This window comes from Cheilinus undulatus, linkage group 3 (genome assembly GCF_018320785.1).
Source record: "Cheilinus undulatus linkage group 3, ASM1832078v1, whole genome shotgun sequence".
NCBI lineage: Eukaryota > Metazoa > Chordata > Actinopteri > Labriformes > Labridae > Cheilinus > Cheilinus undulatus.
This window is the reverse complement of record NC_054867.1, coordinates 24702198-24721299: the sequence shown is the minus strand read 5'-3', so window position 1 is coordinate 24721299 and position 19102 is coordinate 24702198. Positions and strand designations below refer to the sequence as shown.

The 19102-nt window shown below is 38.6% G+C and overlaps 1 protein-coding gene and 1 non-coding gene across 2 annotated transcripts; one reads left to right on the top strand and one right to left on the bottom strand.

The window, feature by feature from the left end:
* Positions 1-652: 652 nt before the first annotated feature.
* Positions 653-725, bottom strand: trnar-acg. Its single transcript has one exon. It is a non-coding gene; the product is annotated as a tRNA-Arg (tRNA).
* Positions 726-1513: 788 nt separating this feature from the next.
* On the top strand, positions 1514-18145 carry ccdc3b (coiled-coil domain containing 3b). Its single transcript, XM_041783341.1, has 3 exons — positions 1514-1960; positions 8506-8680; positions 16053-18145. Exons 1-3 carry the CDS (start codon positions 1596-1598, stop codon positions 16344-16346), a joined length of 834 nt encoding a protein of 277 aa, XP_041639275.1. The 5' UTR covers positions 1514-1595; the 3' UTR covers positions 16347-18145.
* The last annotated feature ends 957 nt before the right edge of the window (positions 18146-19102 follow it).

Sequence of the window (19102 nt, the reverse complement as noted above, 5' to 3'; positions counted from 1 at the left end):
GCGACAAGGTACCTAGAAATTAAATAAACATACTTAGGGATTCACTAATGTCAAGAGTTTTCATTGCTATTTTGTGTTTCATTCCTTGTAGTGAGCTCATATTCTATTTCAATTTTAAATTGTTGGATCTTAGGTAACTTTTGAGTCCATTTACTGTGCACATAGCATATACAGCTTTGGACAGTTTCCATTTCCATTGTCAGGATAAAAATATATCCTTTTCTTTTTCCGAACTTTGGAGCTGGTTTGTACATTACAGAGTTGCTCTACATCCAACCAAAATAAGCGACTATGGAGACACAATTTTTTTCCCAACTCGTCGTGGTCATGACAAATTCTACTAACAACTGGGGAATCCGTTTTTGCAGACGAATGTGACGTCATTCCCAGTTCCGACATCCGATCTCCGAGGTAAATGGAACGCAGCATAAATCAGATTCTATGATTTTTTCAGTGCACAGATTGAGCTTCAGCTCGCGTTCAAGACAGTTAGCATTAAAAACGATAAAGTGGGCTATGACGCTTGAACTGTGAATAAAGTTATACAAATATCGCGGATGTTTTTTTCTTTTTTTTTTTATTCTAAAACGATAACGTACATTTAGACGGCTGAAATGTTTGGAACAGAAAAAGAAAAAGTGATGAAAAGTTTCGAGCCAGCCAGGAGTCGAACCTAGAATCTTCTGATCCGTAGTCAGACGCGTTATCCATTGCGCCACTGGCCCGATGACTATGGTACTTTCTAATCCCTCAAATTTGTCTTCTGGGCACTTTTCTTTTAGTATTAAATATCAGTAGACAAATATGGTGAAGGTTTTTTTTGTCTGGCGTTTCCTGCCTTAAATCGACTGAAATGCGACGAATCCAACTCTAAAAATACTTTTTAAATAATTAAAACCGGCAGGTAGTCAAACCTTGTATGCCCCTCCGTAATAACATACACCGAAAGGTAGCGTCACTTGCGGACTTAACCAAATTCCTGCCAAAATCCCTCGGTTGTGCCTCTCAGGCATTTCCTTCAACGACATTCATAGGTAGAGATTGCAAACAAGGGGCGCCCTGTGTTCCTCAATGATACCACGAGAGGTCGCCGCTGGTCTTTTAAAAATTGTGGTAACACCAGTTTCTTATTTTCTGTGGACTTCTAGATGGTTTTCACATGCCATAATTGCAGAGTTTTCACAAATTTTGACATCTTGATTTTTTTTTTTTTTTTTTTTTTTTGCATTTTAAAAAAGTTTAACTTTTGAAACTTTACAAACAAGACTGGATATGTGATCTATTTTATCCCTCCTGTCACATTTCAGAGATGAGAGGCTGAACAATTTTATAGAGGATGCTGGCGTGGATGGGCTGATCCACAGATTGGAGGTATTGTGTTCAGAGAGAGGAGGACAGCAGCGAGCAGAGAAAGTAGCCTTTTAGCACTGTCCAGGACTAATATCGTGTAATTTCAATGCGAGTATAAGCTGAGAGAGAGCTTTTTTTTTTTTTTTTTTTAAAGTTGGCCATGCGCAGCCTGTGAGCTTTTTTCTTATTCATCCATCAGCAGCATCGTCGAGACTGACCCACACTTTTCTCCTCTCTTTCGGATCATGTGGATTATAGTGGCGTTTGTTCTGGCAGCGGCCGGTCCTGATGGGAGCTGGGGATGTCAGCTGCCCCATGACTGGAGACCTCAGACAGAAGCGTGCCGCGCCGAACTAGCGGAGATCATAGTCTTTGCAAAAGTTTTGGCACTGCACGAGGAGTCCTATAGTATGTACAGGTACAACGATCTGCCGCGAGAGCACGAGAGTAACATGTTCTTCTCAGCCGAGATTGAGCTGCTGTGTGACCAGGCATGGGGAAGCATGCTGGAGGTCCCAGCCGGCTCCAGGTTCAATGTGACTGGGCTGGGATACTTCCACTGCTTCTCCTACAGTGTCACCAAAAACAACAACTACTACTTCTTTCTAAGGTGAGACAACCAGGTACACCCCCTCCTCCCAGAACTGAATATCAAAGGTTATTTACTGTCACAGTTGCTATGTTTAAAAAAATACTTCTCATCAATTAGAGTTAATGGCAAAAAATGATTCACTTTCATATGATGGCATGTCCTTCTACCTTCTACTTCTAACTCTGCTATGTATGAGGTCTCAGTCATGAGGATAGGATTTTTATAGACTACATGCATGTTGAAGCTCATCATTCTCATCAATCTCATCATTTTCTATAAAATGCAACAGGTCCCTTGAAAATCAGACATAATCAAAACTATTACCGTTCTTATTTATTTATTTATTTATTTAGACATTTTAATAAACCCAAACTATCCTGCAGAGATCACACACAGACTGCTTCATTCATAAGCACAATGAATGGCAAAGGGTAAGTGGCCAAATGGTTTGGTTAAAAAGAACAGACTGTAGAAGCAAATGTTTGTTTTCGATAGTGTGCTGTCTTTGGCATATCTATACGATTGGGTAAGTTATTTTGGAGAATTCTCTTCTGGTTCTGACCCAGCAATACCAGGATATAACAGGAGGTAAAGCATGTGTGCTGATACAGAAGAGGCAACAACATCACTTGGACTTTGGTAACCAAGGATGCAAACAAAGTTGCAGAAGAATGCTTGGTTTGCCTGGCATCTGTCCAGATCCAGTTAAGTTGTGAAACTTGTAGTGGCTATCCAGTGTCCAAATTCTCATTCATATTTTTTGATTTGTAGTAATGCATGTCAAAATAAAGCAAATGTCCAAGATGTCAAATGTGCATTACTGAGTAAATGATAATGAATGATAATGAAATTCAAGTGCTCTACTGACAAAATGAAACTGGCCAGTAGTTTGGCATTGATTATGCAATGGTACGTAGCACTGAGTGAGACAAGATTCCACATTACATCCAAAAAGTGTTGCATTTCACTTTATCATAAAGATGTGCTTTTGCGTAAACCACCTGGTAGGATTAGGGAAAGGAAAGATCACATTTTACTGTGTAACCTCCTTGGTTATCAAAGTAGCTATTCAGTCAGTACTCACTACTTTGAGTACATTTTAAAGTGATTACGTTTTTCTTTCGCTTTAGTAGATTTATAGACCGGTAATTTTATTTCTGCTTAAGTAAGTTGTAATCAAAGTAACTGTACTTTTACTTGAGTACAATAGTCGTGTTTTTTCTGCCATTGCTTTCAGGGGGCATTTCTGTTCATTGCAAAATGTTTAAACAGATTAATCTTTAACTTAATGATGTTATGATCTCATGTTGTAAATATTGACTGCTCAATGCTGTTGCTTGATTTGTTATACATACAGTAAGACCTGTTAACCTGACACACCAGCTGGATTTGTTTTACACATCCATCTGGAAAACCTTCCATAAACAGCATTTGGGAAGGGACAGAGCCTTTGAACCCCTACTGATGAGTAGGCAAAACTCCATAGAGAACTGAATAACCTGAACCATGGCGACTGTAGACATGATGTCAGTACACAACTTTTGTCATTTTTAAAAAGAAAACAACTCATTGCTGTTCTCTGTTCATTTTTCCATGAAGAAATGTCAAGTTCTGATAAAACTGGCGCTTTAGCAGCATCCACACTAATGTCTTCCACCATAATTGCGCTGGCCTCTTCTCGCTGCTTGTTTATGTCATGACTCTGCCGCGCCCGAAAGTACTGCCCCTTGGTCCTGTCGCTTTCTAACTGGGCCCAAACAGTTCAGATGGGAGCTTTCTAAGGTGGATTCCCCAGTGAGAAACGCGGAAATGGGGAAAGCCATCTGCTTTGCAAGGTTAAACTGTGTAATCCCACCACCTATACCACCTGTTTTCCTGTTCACTTGTGACCTAAAACACCTGATTCTACCACCTGACCAACTAATCCACATGGCCCGTCATCTTGTAGTGCCCACATTAATCAAATCAATCAAACTGTTTGAAAAAGTAAACAACTACACACATATGCATCGGCTCCTACAGAACTAGTTGGGTTGAAAGAGCAAAAAGTAATCTGTTGTTTATTTTCACCTTTCACTATACATGTGATGAGCAAAATTACACTTAAAGTTGTAATGTTATTCTGGAAATATAACAGCTATCACAGTGCTGATAATCAGTATAATATCACTTGCTCTTGTATGATATGGCTTAGCCAATACATGAAACACACTGAAACAAAAGTTAAAATTTCCAGTCTCAGGGCTGCATTATGAAGAGTTTGAAAAAGTACATGACTATTGTACTCAAGTAAGTAAGTAAGTACAGTTACTGTGGTGAAAAGTTACTGTAGTAAAAGTACTGGTCCATAAATCTACTCAAGTACAGGTAAAAAGCCTTGATTTAAAGTTGACTTTAGTACTGAGTTGCTATGAAGTAAAATCTGATCTTTCCTTAGTGGCAATAACAACAAGAGAATGGATCTCCAACTTAACCTTGCAAAGCAGATGGATACTCCCGTTTCCTTGTTTCTCACTGGTGAATCCATCTCGCAAAGCTCCCATCTGAACCGTTTGGGCCCGCTTAGAAAGTGACAGGACCAGTCAGCGTTGAGGGGCAGTACTTTCAGGTGCAGCGGAGTCGTGACAGAAGTAAGCAGCAACAAGATGCCGGTGCAATTATGGCGGATGACATTAGCGTGGATGCTAAAGTTTTATCAGAACAAAGATAGGACAGACAGAACGTTCATCCTATCCCCCTACAAGTTTTTTTCAAAGGCTCTGCTCTTTCCCAAACGCTGTGTATGAGTGGTTTACCAGATGGATGTGTAAAACAAATCCATCTGGCATGCCAGGTAACTTGTTGAATATTTAGCATTAAAGCAATCTAAAGCTAGCAAGCTAATGGTTTAAGACTTTTTTTTAAGTTTGACACAGTGAAAACAATGATGCACTATTCCTCCTTATTGCATTTTGTCCTGGACAAGCCCTTTGGTAATTTTTGTAGAGATGGCTTTGAATTTTCCATAGTCCAGTTGAATATTTTGAAAAACAGGCTTGATCTTGATGTGATTTTTTTCACCTCGTCACCAACCCCAGCTTTAAGTTAATGTGTCCACTATCAGTCTTGCATGTTGTTATACTGAGCAAATAATGTAGACCCACCTCATCCATTCAAACTGGAAACTTAATGTAGGGCACTTAAAATCCAAAAAGCACTTCATTTAATTAATTTTGGATTAAACCATGAGGTAAAGGACTGCACTGTCAAAGATTTAAGTCTGTCTCCAAGTCTCACAATGAGACACTTGAATTACATCATTGTTGGCTCCTCTAGTTGTCCCAGATAGCTTGGGGCCCCTCTGGCACAGTGCACTCAGTATAAAGGGCTCAATATTTAAACTGGAGAAGTGGGGGGGGGTCCACCAGTTCAGTTATAGCAACAGTAGTTTGGTGATCTAGAGGCCCAAATATTTCGGGAAAAAGGGTGCTTAAATGTAACATTAACTTTGAGAAAATACTATTTGGGTATCACACTGTCACATTTGTTAACATTGTGGGCTTTAGTTCAGTAGTAACTTCAAGAGTTATGGGAACATGGAGAGAGACGGGGGATGCTTTTTTGAAAATCAGTTGAACACAGAATCATAGATCTGGCCTCACCTCCACTCTGCTCTGTCCAATGAAATGAGCAGACTTTAGATGTGGGCTGACAGCTGTCATGAAAGGAGGATTCAGTCGCTTGTAGAGACACATTTGTAGTCATAAATCAGAGAATTGGCATCATCCTCATCAATTCTCTTTCAGTCAGTACCCTTCAATGGGAAATTCTGTTGATTTCAGGTTAATAAGGCATTTAATGACCTGCCAAAACCTTCCTCTCAGTTTTTAAAATCGTATGTGGCAGCTTGATTCCTAAATGTCTGTGTTGGACAGAAACAACACTGTTACTCAGGAAACGTCAATTGCATTCCAGCCAGTGTAATTACAGAGCCAGACATTTCCCAACAGCTTGAAGGTAAACCTACAAAAAAAAATTTTACTCCAGAGAGTTAAATAGTTGATAAGATGAGCTCTAGTCATGCTGAAACACACCAGCTTGCTGCTCCAAGAAAAAATTGTGCTGACAGGTCTTACCGATATATCCCACATATTGTGCTTTTTCCTTCAAACAGATAAAGAAGTAGATATTCAGAGAGGGGTATTAAAAAACATTCCTCATGTTTAATGTTTGGCCTGTCCACACAAGAGTCTGCAGCAGTGCCAACTACAATAGTACTCTTTATAGCCCATGTTACACTTCACATACACAGACCACACCAACATGTGTGATCGTGTATCACCGATGAGAACTTTTAAGATGATTCTGTTAGTTTTACTCAAGCACACCTCCAGGGATGACTTTATTGTAACCTCAGATGGTGTTGAGAAACATCTGGTCATTATACCTGGAATCTGCCAGGAAGCCACCATGGGAAACTTCAGCAGAGTGCTGTTAAAACGCAGACCTGATGACAATTAGGACACTGATTACTCCAGTAAAGCAAAGCAGCAATCTTAAAATGTTTACCAGGAACATACTGGTGAGGGGAACCCTCCTCCCCTAAAAAATACCAACCCACACTTTCCTTTTCAGAAGACTTTAGCCCACAAAGGATGTGGACTATTATGGCAAACCAAACATAGTTCGGATGGGTATTAAATTACAAAAGACAAAAATGGCCACGCTTGCTGTTTTCTTTTGAACACAGTCACAGTGAGATCAAGTGGATTATTTCACTCACTTCAGACAACAGACGTATAAGTATGGAGATGCTAAAATCAGTGTGTGGTTCACAGAAGTGTGCAGACCTATTCAGTATGCATTTTTACCTTCAAGCCTTTTGTAATAACTGTGAAGGAAAATGTGAATCTGAGCATTTGTTAAATTCCAAGGGGTTAATCAGCATTTGAAACTCTTATTATTGGGCATTTTCAGCTTAAGTCAATTTCTGCATTAGTCCAGATACCATCCATGCTCTCTTGAATGACTCTGTTTTAATTAACGTAAAGTCAAGCCTATTTTGTTAAAGTCAGGTCAATTAGGCCTGACACTTTGCTGTGTCAACCATAGTCCTGTGCTGCTCTGGTCTCCTGATGGCAATTGACAAGGCCTGCATCAGAACCATCTCCACAGGTATCTTCCCAGCTGACCCCTCTAAGGCGCAGGCGGTTGCCCCCTAGGATCTGGTCCAACCCACCGGGCCCAAGGCACCCACTAATTTATTACTTGGATATAATTTTATGGCAGCATAATGTGCACAGCACTTTGGAGTCCGAGGCAAATTTACCTAAGGGGGCAATAAAGTATATCGCATCGTATCATATCGTAGTGCATCGTATCGTAGTGCATTGTATCGTATCGTATCGTACAAATTCGGACGTCAAAGACCGTTCAGAAGATGAGATTAGTGGCTATGCAAATATAGAAATAGTGTTGATGTTTGCATCAAAATTAGCAAAAATGCAAAACACAAATTTTCAAAAAAGTAAATGTAAACTTTTGTAATAAACAAGCAAACCATCAAAGTGTCTTCTCATATCTTTCTCTGTAGCTAGTCCTGTTCTTGCTAACTTGAGAAATCTCATCTTAAACCTAAAACAGATTTCAAAGGACAGCTATTGTGGCCGCTCTGGAAAAAGTCCCAGGCACATGAGCCAGGCAGAAACTAAAAAAGTTCTCATCTCTGTCTTCTGTGGATGTTGATTTGATGTTAGAAAGTCCTCAAAAACACTCTCTTAGACTAAAATAGTCTTTGTAATGAATCATGGGTTTGAGCTCCCAGGACAGGACAAACTACAGTCAATCATGGAGCAAAAATTCAACAAGGATCTCCCTCAGGACATTTAAATGAAATAGATAAAGGGTTCTGTGAGGGCTGTATGCTAGCAGTAAGGCTTCAGCTTATGTCCCACTACTTTGTGATTTTTCTTCTCCTCAAAGGAGATGATCTTGTTTAGTTTTGTTTCCATTATTATAGAGTCCATTTCCTCTGAATCAACAATTCTGTCTGACCTCACGGTCACTATGCTTTCACTTGACCTTTAAACTCCTTTCTTGAAGCAAAACATCAGCTTTCTTTGCTCCGTCTCAGTATGCACACACAGCCAGCCAAGCTCACACACATCCACAGAGTCTCTGACAGGGACAACCAAACTTTTGATGTCCCTCGAGGGGTGCAAGATGGAATCCAGATGTATGGAAACACACTGCTTCAAGACTTCCTCCCTCGTACACTTTAAATCGTATGATATGAAACATGCACAGTAGATCCCTTTGGCTTGTAATTCGCTACTCTGACTCACCCACATAATGCTTGAGTTTGCATAAAAATAGAAAAGGATTTGTCAACAATTCTGCAAAGATACCCCCTTTTTAATAAAAAAATAGAAGAAAATGGTGAAACCTGTCCATTTGCATTAATTTGAATGGATGCTTTAAGACATCAGAATGAAGTGTCTGACAATTTATTGTTGTTCAACTTGTGCTCACGTGCATCTGCTTTCATTCAGCTTCAAACTACAGTTTTCTTTCCTTCTGCACAGGATGGATGAAAACTACAACATAGTCCCTCATGGAGTGAACTTCCAGGATCCCATCTTCCCCGACACAGCAGAGATGCACCGCATGTTTTCAAGCCTTTTCCAGTTTTCTAACTGTACACCTGGGACTCAAGTCCATAGCTACATGCCAGAGTATGAGGCTCAAGAGGACAGTCGGGTATGTATTGACCATTGTTGACCATCTCAAAACATTAGAAGTTGCTTTCTCACACATTTTAAGTTGAGGGAGCCACCATAAACCCAAGTGTTTTGGTGCACAATTGTTACATCCTGTTGTTCTTGAAGGAATACTATAAAAGAGCTGGCAAGTTAGATATGTACTTAATGCTTGTGAAACCAAACACAGATTTCTTGAGGTTTTGGACAGACAACAAACCCCCTGTCTGAAGGAAAATCTGCTTCTAAAACTGTTTTGTCAGCTTCTTTGCAAACCGTTTGTTTCAAAGCATTTTCCTACTCTCAAAAACAATAGCTTTATTGCAGAAGCATGCGACATTAAGGCTCATGTCCAGAGCAACTATGACAGTCGTGATCGCAGACTCGACATTTAAGTTCTTAAAATACATCACAGGAGACATAGTGAGGCATGTAGACTAAACAGCCCCAAGATATGATTAATACTGATTAAAGAGGAAGTCTTACATGGACTTCTGCGGAACTGACTTTCTGCTGCTTCATAGATCAAATGCAGCACTGTCATGTCAATCCTCTGGAGGATACTGAGAGAAGTTTATGGAAATGTTGAAAATAACCAAAGTGTAAACAGTAGATACATTACAAAAGTGAATTACAACATAAATAATAAACTACAAAATTGATATCCAGAATCAACAAGTACATTTACATGCAGGGTTAAGTCCAGCTACAGCCTAATTAGGTCATTTTAATGGACTACTGTCGTCCCAATAAACAAGTACCATTGAAGAATTTATTTATTGGCAATAGTTTGACTGACTAAACTATGAAAGGCAGTGATACAATGCCTATGAAAAATATTCACCCCCTTACATGTTTTATCCTAATGTAAAATAAGTGATTGCATAAATATATTTTGGCTGAACCTCAACAGAGGTTCAGCCAATTGGTGCTAGTATCACAATTAGTGAAATTGGAATCACCTGAGTGCAGTAAATGTGTCTCAAGTGATTGTAGTATAAAGACACTTGTGTCCGGAAGGCCCAGCGACTGGTTAATTGGTATTTCTGGCTACCATTACACCATAAAGACAAAAGAACTCACAAAAAAATTCAAAGTGCTGGAAATCAGAACTCAGTTAAATCCATGATCAAGAAATGGAAGAAATCTGCCAAGATCAGACTCACAAACTGAGTGACCGTTAAAGAAGGAGACTAGTGAGAGAGGCCAACAAGACACCACAACAACTTGACTAGAGTTAGCCAAAAGGCAAGTAGGAGATTCCATGGTCAAGCGGAAGAAAGTTCTTTGGTCTGATGAGACCAAATCCATGCTTTTTGACCACCAGACAAGATGCTATGTTTGGCAGACACCAAACACTGCACATTACCACAAACACCGTGCCCACTATGAAGCACAGTGGTGGCAGCATCATGCTGTGGGGATGCTTCTCAGCCGCCGGCTCTGGGAGGCTTGTAAAGAAAGAGGGTAAAATAAATACAACAAAATATAAGAAAATCCTGGAGGATAATCTTACTCAGTCTGCAAGAGACCTACTTGGGAGAATTATTTTCCAGTTAGACAATGATCTGATGCACACAGTGAAAGCTACACATGGGTGGTTTAAAGACAGCAAGGTGAATGTTCTGGAGTGGCCAAGTCAAAGCCCAGACCTCAATCCAGTAGAGAATTTGTGGCTGGACTTGAAACGGGCTGTTCAGGCCTGATCCCAATGCAACCTGACAGAGCTTGAGTGGTTTTGCAAAGAAGAATGGAGTAAAATTGCAGTGTCCAGATGTGCAAGCCTGACTGAGACTTATCCACACAGACTCAGTGCTGTGATTTTAGCCAAAGGCGCATCTAAAAATACTGACTTCAGGTGGTTAATATTAAAGCCACCACTTATTTTTTCTTCCATATTTTTATTTAATTGACATGACTTTGTAGAAATCGGTTCTCATTGACATCAAAGAGGGTTTTTTGTCAAAAAAGCTAAATTATGTTGACCAGATGAGACATATAATCCCTCCAGTGAATTCTGGGTCCACTCCACAAGAGGGATTTCCAAGGTAGACATGCCTGGTAGACCTCAAAAGAGAGGGGACCAAGAGACATCCTGATCAGATGCCCTAACCACCTCAACCGACTCTTTTCAATGCAAAGGAGCAGTGGCTGTACTCTGAGCTCCTCGCCCACCCTCTGAGCCCAGCCACCCTCCTTAGGGATCTTGACTGACACCTTGCACGCAAAGCAGTCAAAGGCCCACACATGCATCTGCTAATAAATCCCCAAATTTTAGTTATAAAGAAATTCAGCTGGGTATGATTTCAGCTAAAATATTTAAATGTATTTTTGAAGTCTAGTTTTAGTTGGACTTAAACAATCAGCCTCCTTCATGAGCTTTGCCATGTCTTGCAGTTGTAGTCTAATTAATAAAGCTCATGTGACCTAAAATCATCTGTTTATGGTAACACCTGGTTCTTCTTGACTCTTCAAGTTTTCGGTGTCCGCGTGTCAGTAAATGGTTTCCAGCTTCTTTCCTCTGTTTTTACCCTTTAATGAATCTGAACCCTAAACTTAATCCTCCTGGTTTAGGTCACTCTTCTTCTGCCTGTTTCTCATCATTTCCTGACTGCTCATAAAAACAAAAATCTGCTGTGGGTAAAACGAATGAAAACATGGTTTGTGTTTATACTAACAGCAAATGTTTGGGTCTGTGCCTGTGATTATAATTACTGACATTTAGGTATCAGTTGTTCCTTACATCACTTTTGTGATTAGATTTCCTCCTAAGAAAATAAAAACAGACTTTGTTCTCGTTGGCATGCGCAACCATTGTTTTGACAACTGACCCAAACTCTTATCAGAACAGATAACATATTCTAATTCAGTGTTAACCAAAGTAGAGCAAAGAGCATGCAGTCATCCTGAAAATTAACACCAAATATCAGTAATAAAAACATTATTCCAACAAGGAAGATTTTCCCACAGTTTTATAGTCTCAACTCTATTAACTCTGAGGACTTTAAGATATGTTCCCGACACGAAAGCAAAGATTTTTAGCTTCAAGTAACACCTTTCTGGAAATAGTAACATATCCTCTCATTTGTTTGTCAGTGGGCTGAACTGTAGACAACAAAAGATCTGATCAAATCCTGTTGGTGTCACACATGGATCTGTTTTGGGGTTTGTCAAATATAGGGAATCTTGAGTTTGGGAGATGTGGGAAGGGAGAATCCAATGCAGTGGTTCTCGAGAGGTGGGTCAAGCCCCAAAAGAGGGCCGTGGAACTGTTTTCAGTGGGTGACTGTGCCTGGAAAAAGAAAATATGGCAAAGAGTCTAAAATGTTTTGAAGCTCTAATGAGACATCCATATTTTATTTTTTTGTTTTACCATAATAATTAGTAAATTTAGATTTTCTCAAGATATTTATCTTGTACTAGGATGACATGACAGTGTGTTAACTTCTCCAGATCTCTAGAAAACAACACAAATTTGTTTTCAAAGAAAAATGAAGAAAATAAAATGTCTTTTTGCCTGACCTCTGATGGCATTTGTGGGATGCTACTGTGTTTTTTGGTGCTGTCTCTTTGTTCGGTCATATTTTGTTCCAACTGCAGTCCAAACGGCAACATTTTTAATCAAATAAATTTTTTTGGTTGAAAACTTTGGGTCATGGTCAGACCCAACCACAAAAATGACTGGTCTCCCTGAGAGGCCCATTAAATTGGTCCTCTTTAGATAATTATATGACATAAAAGCGTTATTAGACTTAAGGTCTTTACACACTGAGTCCATTATTTTCGAAAGCATTTTTTCAAAATTCATAATATGTGAAAACAGCATGTACTAGAACCTTGCACACTGATTCTGTTGCATTTTATTTGTATTTACTGCGAACATTCGTAGATTGTGGCAAATTTTTTTGTACTGCAACAAAAATAAGTTTCTATGTTTGATTTCAGTTTTGTTTTTATTTGTTTTGACAGCTGGTTTGTTAGTTTAGTTTAGTTTCCTTTTTGCAAAAACTGCTTCATTTTAGTTTAGTTCTTTTAGTGTAGTTTTAGTTTTTTACGGATGGATGTCGGAACTGAGTGAGAGTCATACATTTTTAAAAACACATTAAAAAAGGCTACTCTTCACTTGTCATTTTATTTACTTAATGATGATGTTTGAATATAACTCCAGACATAAAACTACCACTTTGTGAAGTCTTAACCAATCAGATCAGGCAGTTTTACACTCCCCAGACTTAGGTGTCAGTGCCAGTCAGTATGGTTGTGTCAAAGACTAAAACTAAGGATATTTTGTCTCAATTTTATTTTATTTTAGTTAGTTTTGTAAGCGCACAATACAGTTTTAGTTAGTTTTCATTATTTTTTAAAGCTTAGTTTTTATTTAGTTTCAGTTAACTAAAATGATTTTTGAATTTTAGTTTTAGTTATTTAGTTAATTTTAGTTAACTATAACACCTTGGTTGGTATCTATATAATACACAGGCAAACTACGGTGTTTAAAGACAATAGAGGGAGGAGGGGGTGAGTCAGCAAGAGAGGAGGGAGTAGCAGGCACTGTTTGAATCACCATTTAACATCTTAATGATTTGGACTGATGCAAAAATTTGCATAAAATCTGAACAAAAAAAGATGATGGACTTAAGTTTCAGCGTCAGTGTGCAAACATGGTTAAAACAACATGAGATCGATTTTATTTTCTAAGGTATGAAAAAAAACTGTATCAGTGTGCAAAGGCCTTTGGTGCTAGCCTCCTGGCTAATGCATGCCCTATCAGACTGGCTTTATTTAGCTTCTAAAGCTAGTTGGAAAAAGTTTTTTAACCAGCTATTGGTGTTATCAAGCACCCTTTACAGCTTACTCATTTTTTGCTTTTTCTTTTCTGGAAAACCAACTTTTGTGTTGGTACTAGCATGGCTATACACATTCAGACATTACTAGCCAGTTGGTGAATTCAACAGATCTCCCCAGGACATTAATATTACATATAAAAAGACACAATTTTAATTGTAGTTAAATGTTTATTTTAATTTTTTTTTACAGCAGTGTTAAAATGGGTACTTTTGAATTGGTATGTACAAAAATTGTTTGAAAATCATCGTATGGTAAATACATTTCCCCCATGTCAAGAGGTTTATACACCACAGGATTTGATTGATATCATATTCAAAACATAAGCAGTCAAGACTACAATTTCACTTTTTGTTGACATAAAAATAAATCCTATAAATAAATTCAAATTAATGGAAATTTGGATTGATAAAAGATTGGTATTGTTTAATGCTAGAGATATTTTAATTAGTAAATACTGACAAGTAATAATTTTTGCTCTTGGGCTCCAGGGCCAGCTGCCGAGAAGCATCCCCACAGCATGATGCTGCCACCACTGTGCTTCATAGTAGGGATGTTTTTTTAATATTTCCATCTCATATCTCATCTTTTCTGCCTTTGAACCCCGGTCCATATGTAATACGTCAAGGACCGGTGAATCAATTATTTAACCTCTATGTAGTGTTCTATCCCACTTTAATGAGACAAAACCTTGCCCTATCTTTGTTGTTATGTGTAATATATTCATTCTGTCCCCTAAAACTTTTGGTGAGAGATATTCATTTCTATAGATGAAGATTGAAATGTAAAAAGAAGAAATCTAAATTGGAATTTCAACACTTTACTGTAGATGTGCACTCAAATGCTCCATTTCACTGTTATTTTACTTGTTAAATAGAACAGAGATACTTGGAGCTAGCAACATCCTTGGCTAAAATAGCTTTCCTCTTCCTCAGCAGAGGGCCATGGCCTCAGACTAGAAGATGCTAACTCCCTGCCTGAATTCTTGTCATTTGAAGTCATGGTCTGATGAAGCAAACAAAACATCATCATCTGCATAGAGTGCAACATTTCTGAGACCCCTTACTACCATATAGACACCTGCCTCCCATTTTTGTTTGGAGATGTTATTGATAGCATACAACTAATAATAGAGCCAAGACAGACAGTAGGGAAATAATATATTACACATGACCTACTGAACAGATAGTGGATGGATACCTTTTTCCCTATTTGTTTAAATGCTGATGTCACATTTAAAAGCAGCAACATTCATAACTAAAATAATAAGTATTCCAGTCAGAGGCAGGTTTATATTTGATGTCTGTCTTGGTCTCGACTCAAGACTTTTGTGAGAGAAATAAACTTAGCTTAGAGTTGTCTTGTGTTTGAGTTAAAGTCATGTCTTAATGCACAGATCAGTGATGTGCCATTACAGACCCTCTGCTTTATGTAACTTCACTGTTCTGCTCCTGAACTTCATTTGATGCATTATAAAGTTTAATTCCTCTTTCAAATCCCTTATGGGACATAAGTTAGAGCACATGGGAAAAATCCACCGATAATATTTCACAGCGTAATGCACTAAACAGTTTTGTGGGCCAGCAGCCAGCCACATATTTTTAACATTTCCTCGAAACCCTCAGTGGTTGTTATCTGATGGCCGGGTATATCCATCAGTGTTTCACACTGGCCCATGTGGAAGCGTTAGGATCTGTGAAGGAAATCCACACTCAGACAGACAGACATGCAGTCAGAGGCAGCTGGAGCTCATTTCTATACCTAAGGTAAGGTCCAGGTCCTCTGGATCGTCTGTCGTGGGTTCACAAGCATGTTGTGTAACTGCTTTCTTTACCTAGGATTTATCTTGGTCCATACCTGCAGCTTCAGCGTGTTGCTTTTGGCTTATATAAATTGGCTGGTACATATATCAAACAATACAGTGACTTATAACTCTCCAAGTCTTCAGATACATTTCCAAAAACTGTTCCACAGTGAAAAAAGAGTAATCTAAAAAATTCCTTATGATTGCTTTCTTTCCACTTTCTCTTCCCTCTTCAGTCTTTTGAGGCTACATACGGCCAAAAAACTTCTTCTTCAGCTCAGACACAAACAGTGGAATATGCTTGAAAGACTTATGGCTTGCTTGTCAGACCAAAGATCACGGTAGAGGAGTTTTCTCATTTGGATCATCTGTAGGAAATCCAGCATTAAAAACAGCAGATCTGTCAGGGACTATGTCACATCTGACAGGAAGAAAATCTTAAATCTGACACCACCTAAACTCCATGTTTGATTTCATTCCAAAGGCACTGGAGGATGTAAATCTTTCTGAAACATTATGAGAATAAAAACTAAGCAAGGAATTTAAGGTAACCAGAAAGAAATGGATCAATTTCTTGACATTTAAGTCTCTTTAAATGGGTCACAGTCAATCAAGTTTTCTCAAAGTGCATTAAACAGTTTCTACTATGTGCTTAAGCTGTTATTTTTCGTTCATTACTTTTGCAAAAGCTGTTATAAACCTGACTTTTCTCCGCTTTTCACAGCTGTTGTGCTCTGCAGTGCAGAAGGCTCTGTTTGAGGAGGAGGAGAGGGTCAGGACGCTCTCACAGCAGGTGCGCTCCTTGGAGAAAGCAAATGATCATCTGAGGGAGAGGGTGAAGACCATGAAGCGTCTGCTACGCCAGGCCCAACGAGAAGCAACTAAGGAGCAAAACACCATCGGCCTGAAACAGCTTTACGAGTCAAAGACGCCTCAAACTCACCACGATCAAGACACGACTCAGGACAGGAAGAAGCCGCCACTTAAAAAAGCTCTCTCCAGGAATCTAAAAAACTAGTTTTTATCTTTAGTTGTATGTAAACCACTTTTCTTCTGCAGGCGACGCATCAAAAATTAAAAGGGAGGACAGACAGCAGCAATAATTGAAAATCAGAACTATCAGTGCGAAAATTCTTTCTTAGCTCAGCTTTGAACAAAGAGAACAGACCCCAAAAGATCAAAACATTAGCATGAAAAGGGCTCAATTAAACAGGAGAGGCCCCCTACAACCATACAGCAATGTCACACAGTAATATCCTCATGTTTCTCTGCAGGGCATGTGATGTCAGTAAAAGCTTTGCACGACAGCAGAATGAACGGGTACACCAGGGGTTAGAGTGAAAGATTGTACACTAATTGATGGCAGATGGTGTCTTTCTCTTTGAAGGTGAAAAAAAGTAAAATTATCCAGATGTATTCAAATTCTCTGCAGGCATTCCTGAGACATTGTGTCACAAGAATGTGACTGCTAGAAGGGTGTTTTTCTGGGACATTTATTGAGATTGACCATTGATATATTAGAAATAATTATCATCACCTTGTCACTTATTCTGTAACATGATTTTTTAACAAAACAGTCTGATATCTTAATTTGTGTTTAAATTCTCTAGTCATGGCTTGTAGTGGTCACACTGACCTTATTGTCATCATTGGGTTGAAGTTTTGTATCTAGTGTTTGTGAGATATGAGCTGCAAACTAATGGATCCACAGACAATCTGGCAAATACTGTTTTAGGACATTTTTTGTGTTGGAATATATAGGCTTAAAAATGTCACCTTAATAATAAAATCAGCAGATTTTGTTGGTTAAAAACTTTTCTGTAGTAAAGATTACTGGTAAAACTGACCTGTGCCATTGAAACAGCGTATTACAAAGACACCATTCATACCTATTTACTCACTTTGCTTTATACCTCTGAGATCTGTGTGAGTGTGTATCCTGAGAGAAGGGCTTTCACCTGACCCATTTGGCATCCCTTAATGAACTTTGAACAAGGGATTAACTGCCTTCAGTATAGGGGATTTAAACATTTCCCAGGAGAAAGAGACCCTCGTCTAAAGGTCTTTAACTCTTAATCAATAAATCATTTCTCTGAATAACTGTTAGTTGCTTGTCTCATCCTCCAACTTTTTTCTTTATCTTGGTGGCAGCACAGACATTTAACAAAAATGAAAGAAAGCTCATAGCTGGCGATGAACTGTTGGACAATATGTGCACAATATTAAAGCACTAAAATGGATTATTGTGTTGTTTTCTGTGCTGGACACACTATGCATTGTATAAATAAAAGAAGGTTTGTCTTACTTCAGAAATGCTCTGTTTAGGGTCCACATTAGGACAAGGGAACATGCAAGTGTCTCTTCTTTTGCCATAAATAAGGTTTATTGTTAAAAACGAGCAGCTATTAGTTCAAATGAGAGTAATAAGGTAGTGAGTTTACAGGTGGTGAGTACTGAAATTTTTTGTGTGGATACACAAACTTTGTATGAGTGTATAGTTGCAGAAGAGCAGCTGTGCCAAAGTTAAAGAGCTGCAAGGCCGTATGTCATGTCATATTATGTTTTTCTACCTTTACCTGCTCTCTATTTACACTCACAAAACATTTATTCCTTAATGAGCATGTTTTTCTCCCTAACAAGAGTCTGTCCATACAAAATGTACTGATAAATGTGATATTTGTGACCAAAAAAAGGTGCTGAGCACCCAGGATTGGCTTCATTTATAAAATGAAAAATTAAAGCTGACTTTTCTTATCTTGTTTTGTATTTTATTTTTATCATCTGGTTGCTTTTCGAAAAGCATAATCAATCATATAACAGAACATGTAGGTTTGTAAAAATAAATGAAGTTTTACAAAACATGTCTTGTTTATGTACTTGGTTTATGTTGTCTTTATAGCATGCATGCACAGTGCCTATATAAGTACACACCTCCTTGGATGTTTAATCCTTTCAGTCATTTTATTACTCAATCACAGTCAACAAAATTTGGCTTTTCTTATAAAAGATTTTTATTTTTTCCTAAAATCTCGCTAATGTCAAAGTGAAAACAGATTTCTACAAAGTAATGTGAATTTCCAAAAATGTTTAATGTAAAATAAGTGACTGCATAAATATCCACCCCCTTCAAGTCAGTATATAGTAGATGTACCTTTGGCTGCATCACAGCACTGAGTCTGTGTGGATAGGTCTCAGTCAAGGTTGCACCTCAGGACACTGCAATTTTACTCCATTCTTCTTTGCAAAACTGATCAAGCTCCGTCAGGTTGTACAGGGATTGGGAGCAAACAACCCTTTTTAACTCTAGCCACAAATTCTCTATTGGACTGAGGTCTGGGCTTTGACTTGACCACTCCAGAATATTCACCTTTTTGTCTTTAAACCATTTCTTTGCTGAGTTCACTGTATGCTTCAGGTCTTTATCTTGCTGGAAAATAAATCTTCCTTAGTTTTCTGTAGTACTCTAAGATTATCCTCCAGGAATTTCCTATATTTTACCATATTCATTTTGGCCTCTACCTTTACAAGCCTTCCAAGGCTGGCCACCGAGGAGGATCCCCTCAGCATGATGCTGCCACCACTGTAATTTACAGTGGGGGTGGTGTGTTTGTGGTGATGTGCAGTGTTTGGTGTTTGCCAAACATAGCATCTTGTCTGATAGCGCCATTTTCTCCTCTCTCTCATGAGTCTTCTTGCACAGACACTCAGTTTGTAAGGACAGCCTGATTTAGGAAGATTTACACATGTGCATTGCATTTCTTGATGACAGATTTA

Coding starts and splice junctions, on each gene's coding strand:
- ccdc3b (XM_041783341.1), top strand. CDS start 1,596: ATGTGGATTATAGTGGCGTTTGTTCTGGCAGCGGCCGGTCCTGATGGG. Junction 1,961..8,505: donor AACTACTACTTCTTTCTAAG/GTGAGACAACCA, acceptor CCTTCTGCACAG/GATGGATGAAAACTACAACA. Junction 8,681..16,052: donor AGGCTCAAGAGGACAGTCGG/GTATGTATTGAC, acceptor CGCTTTTCACAG/CTGTTGTGCTCTGCAGTGCA.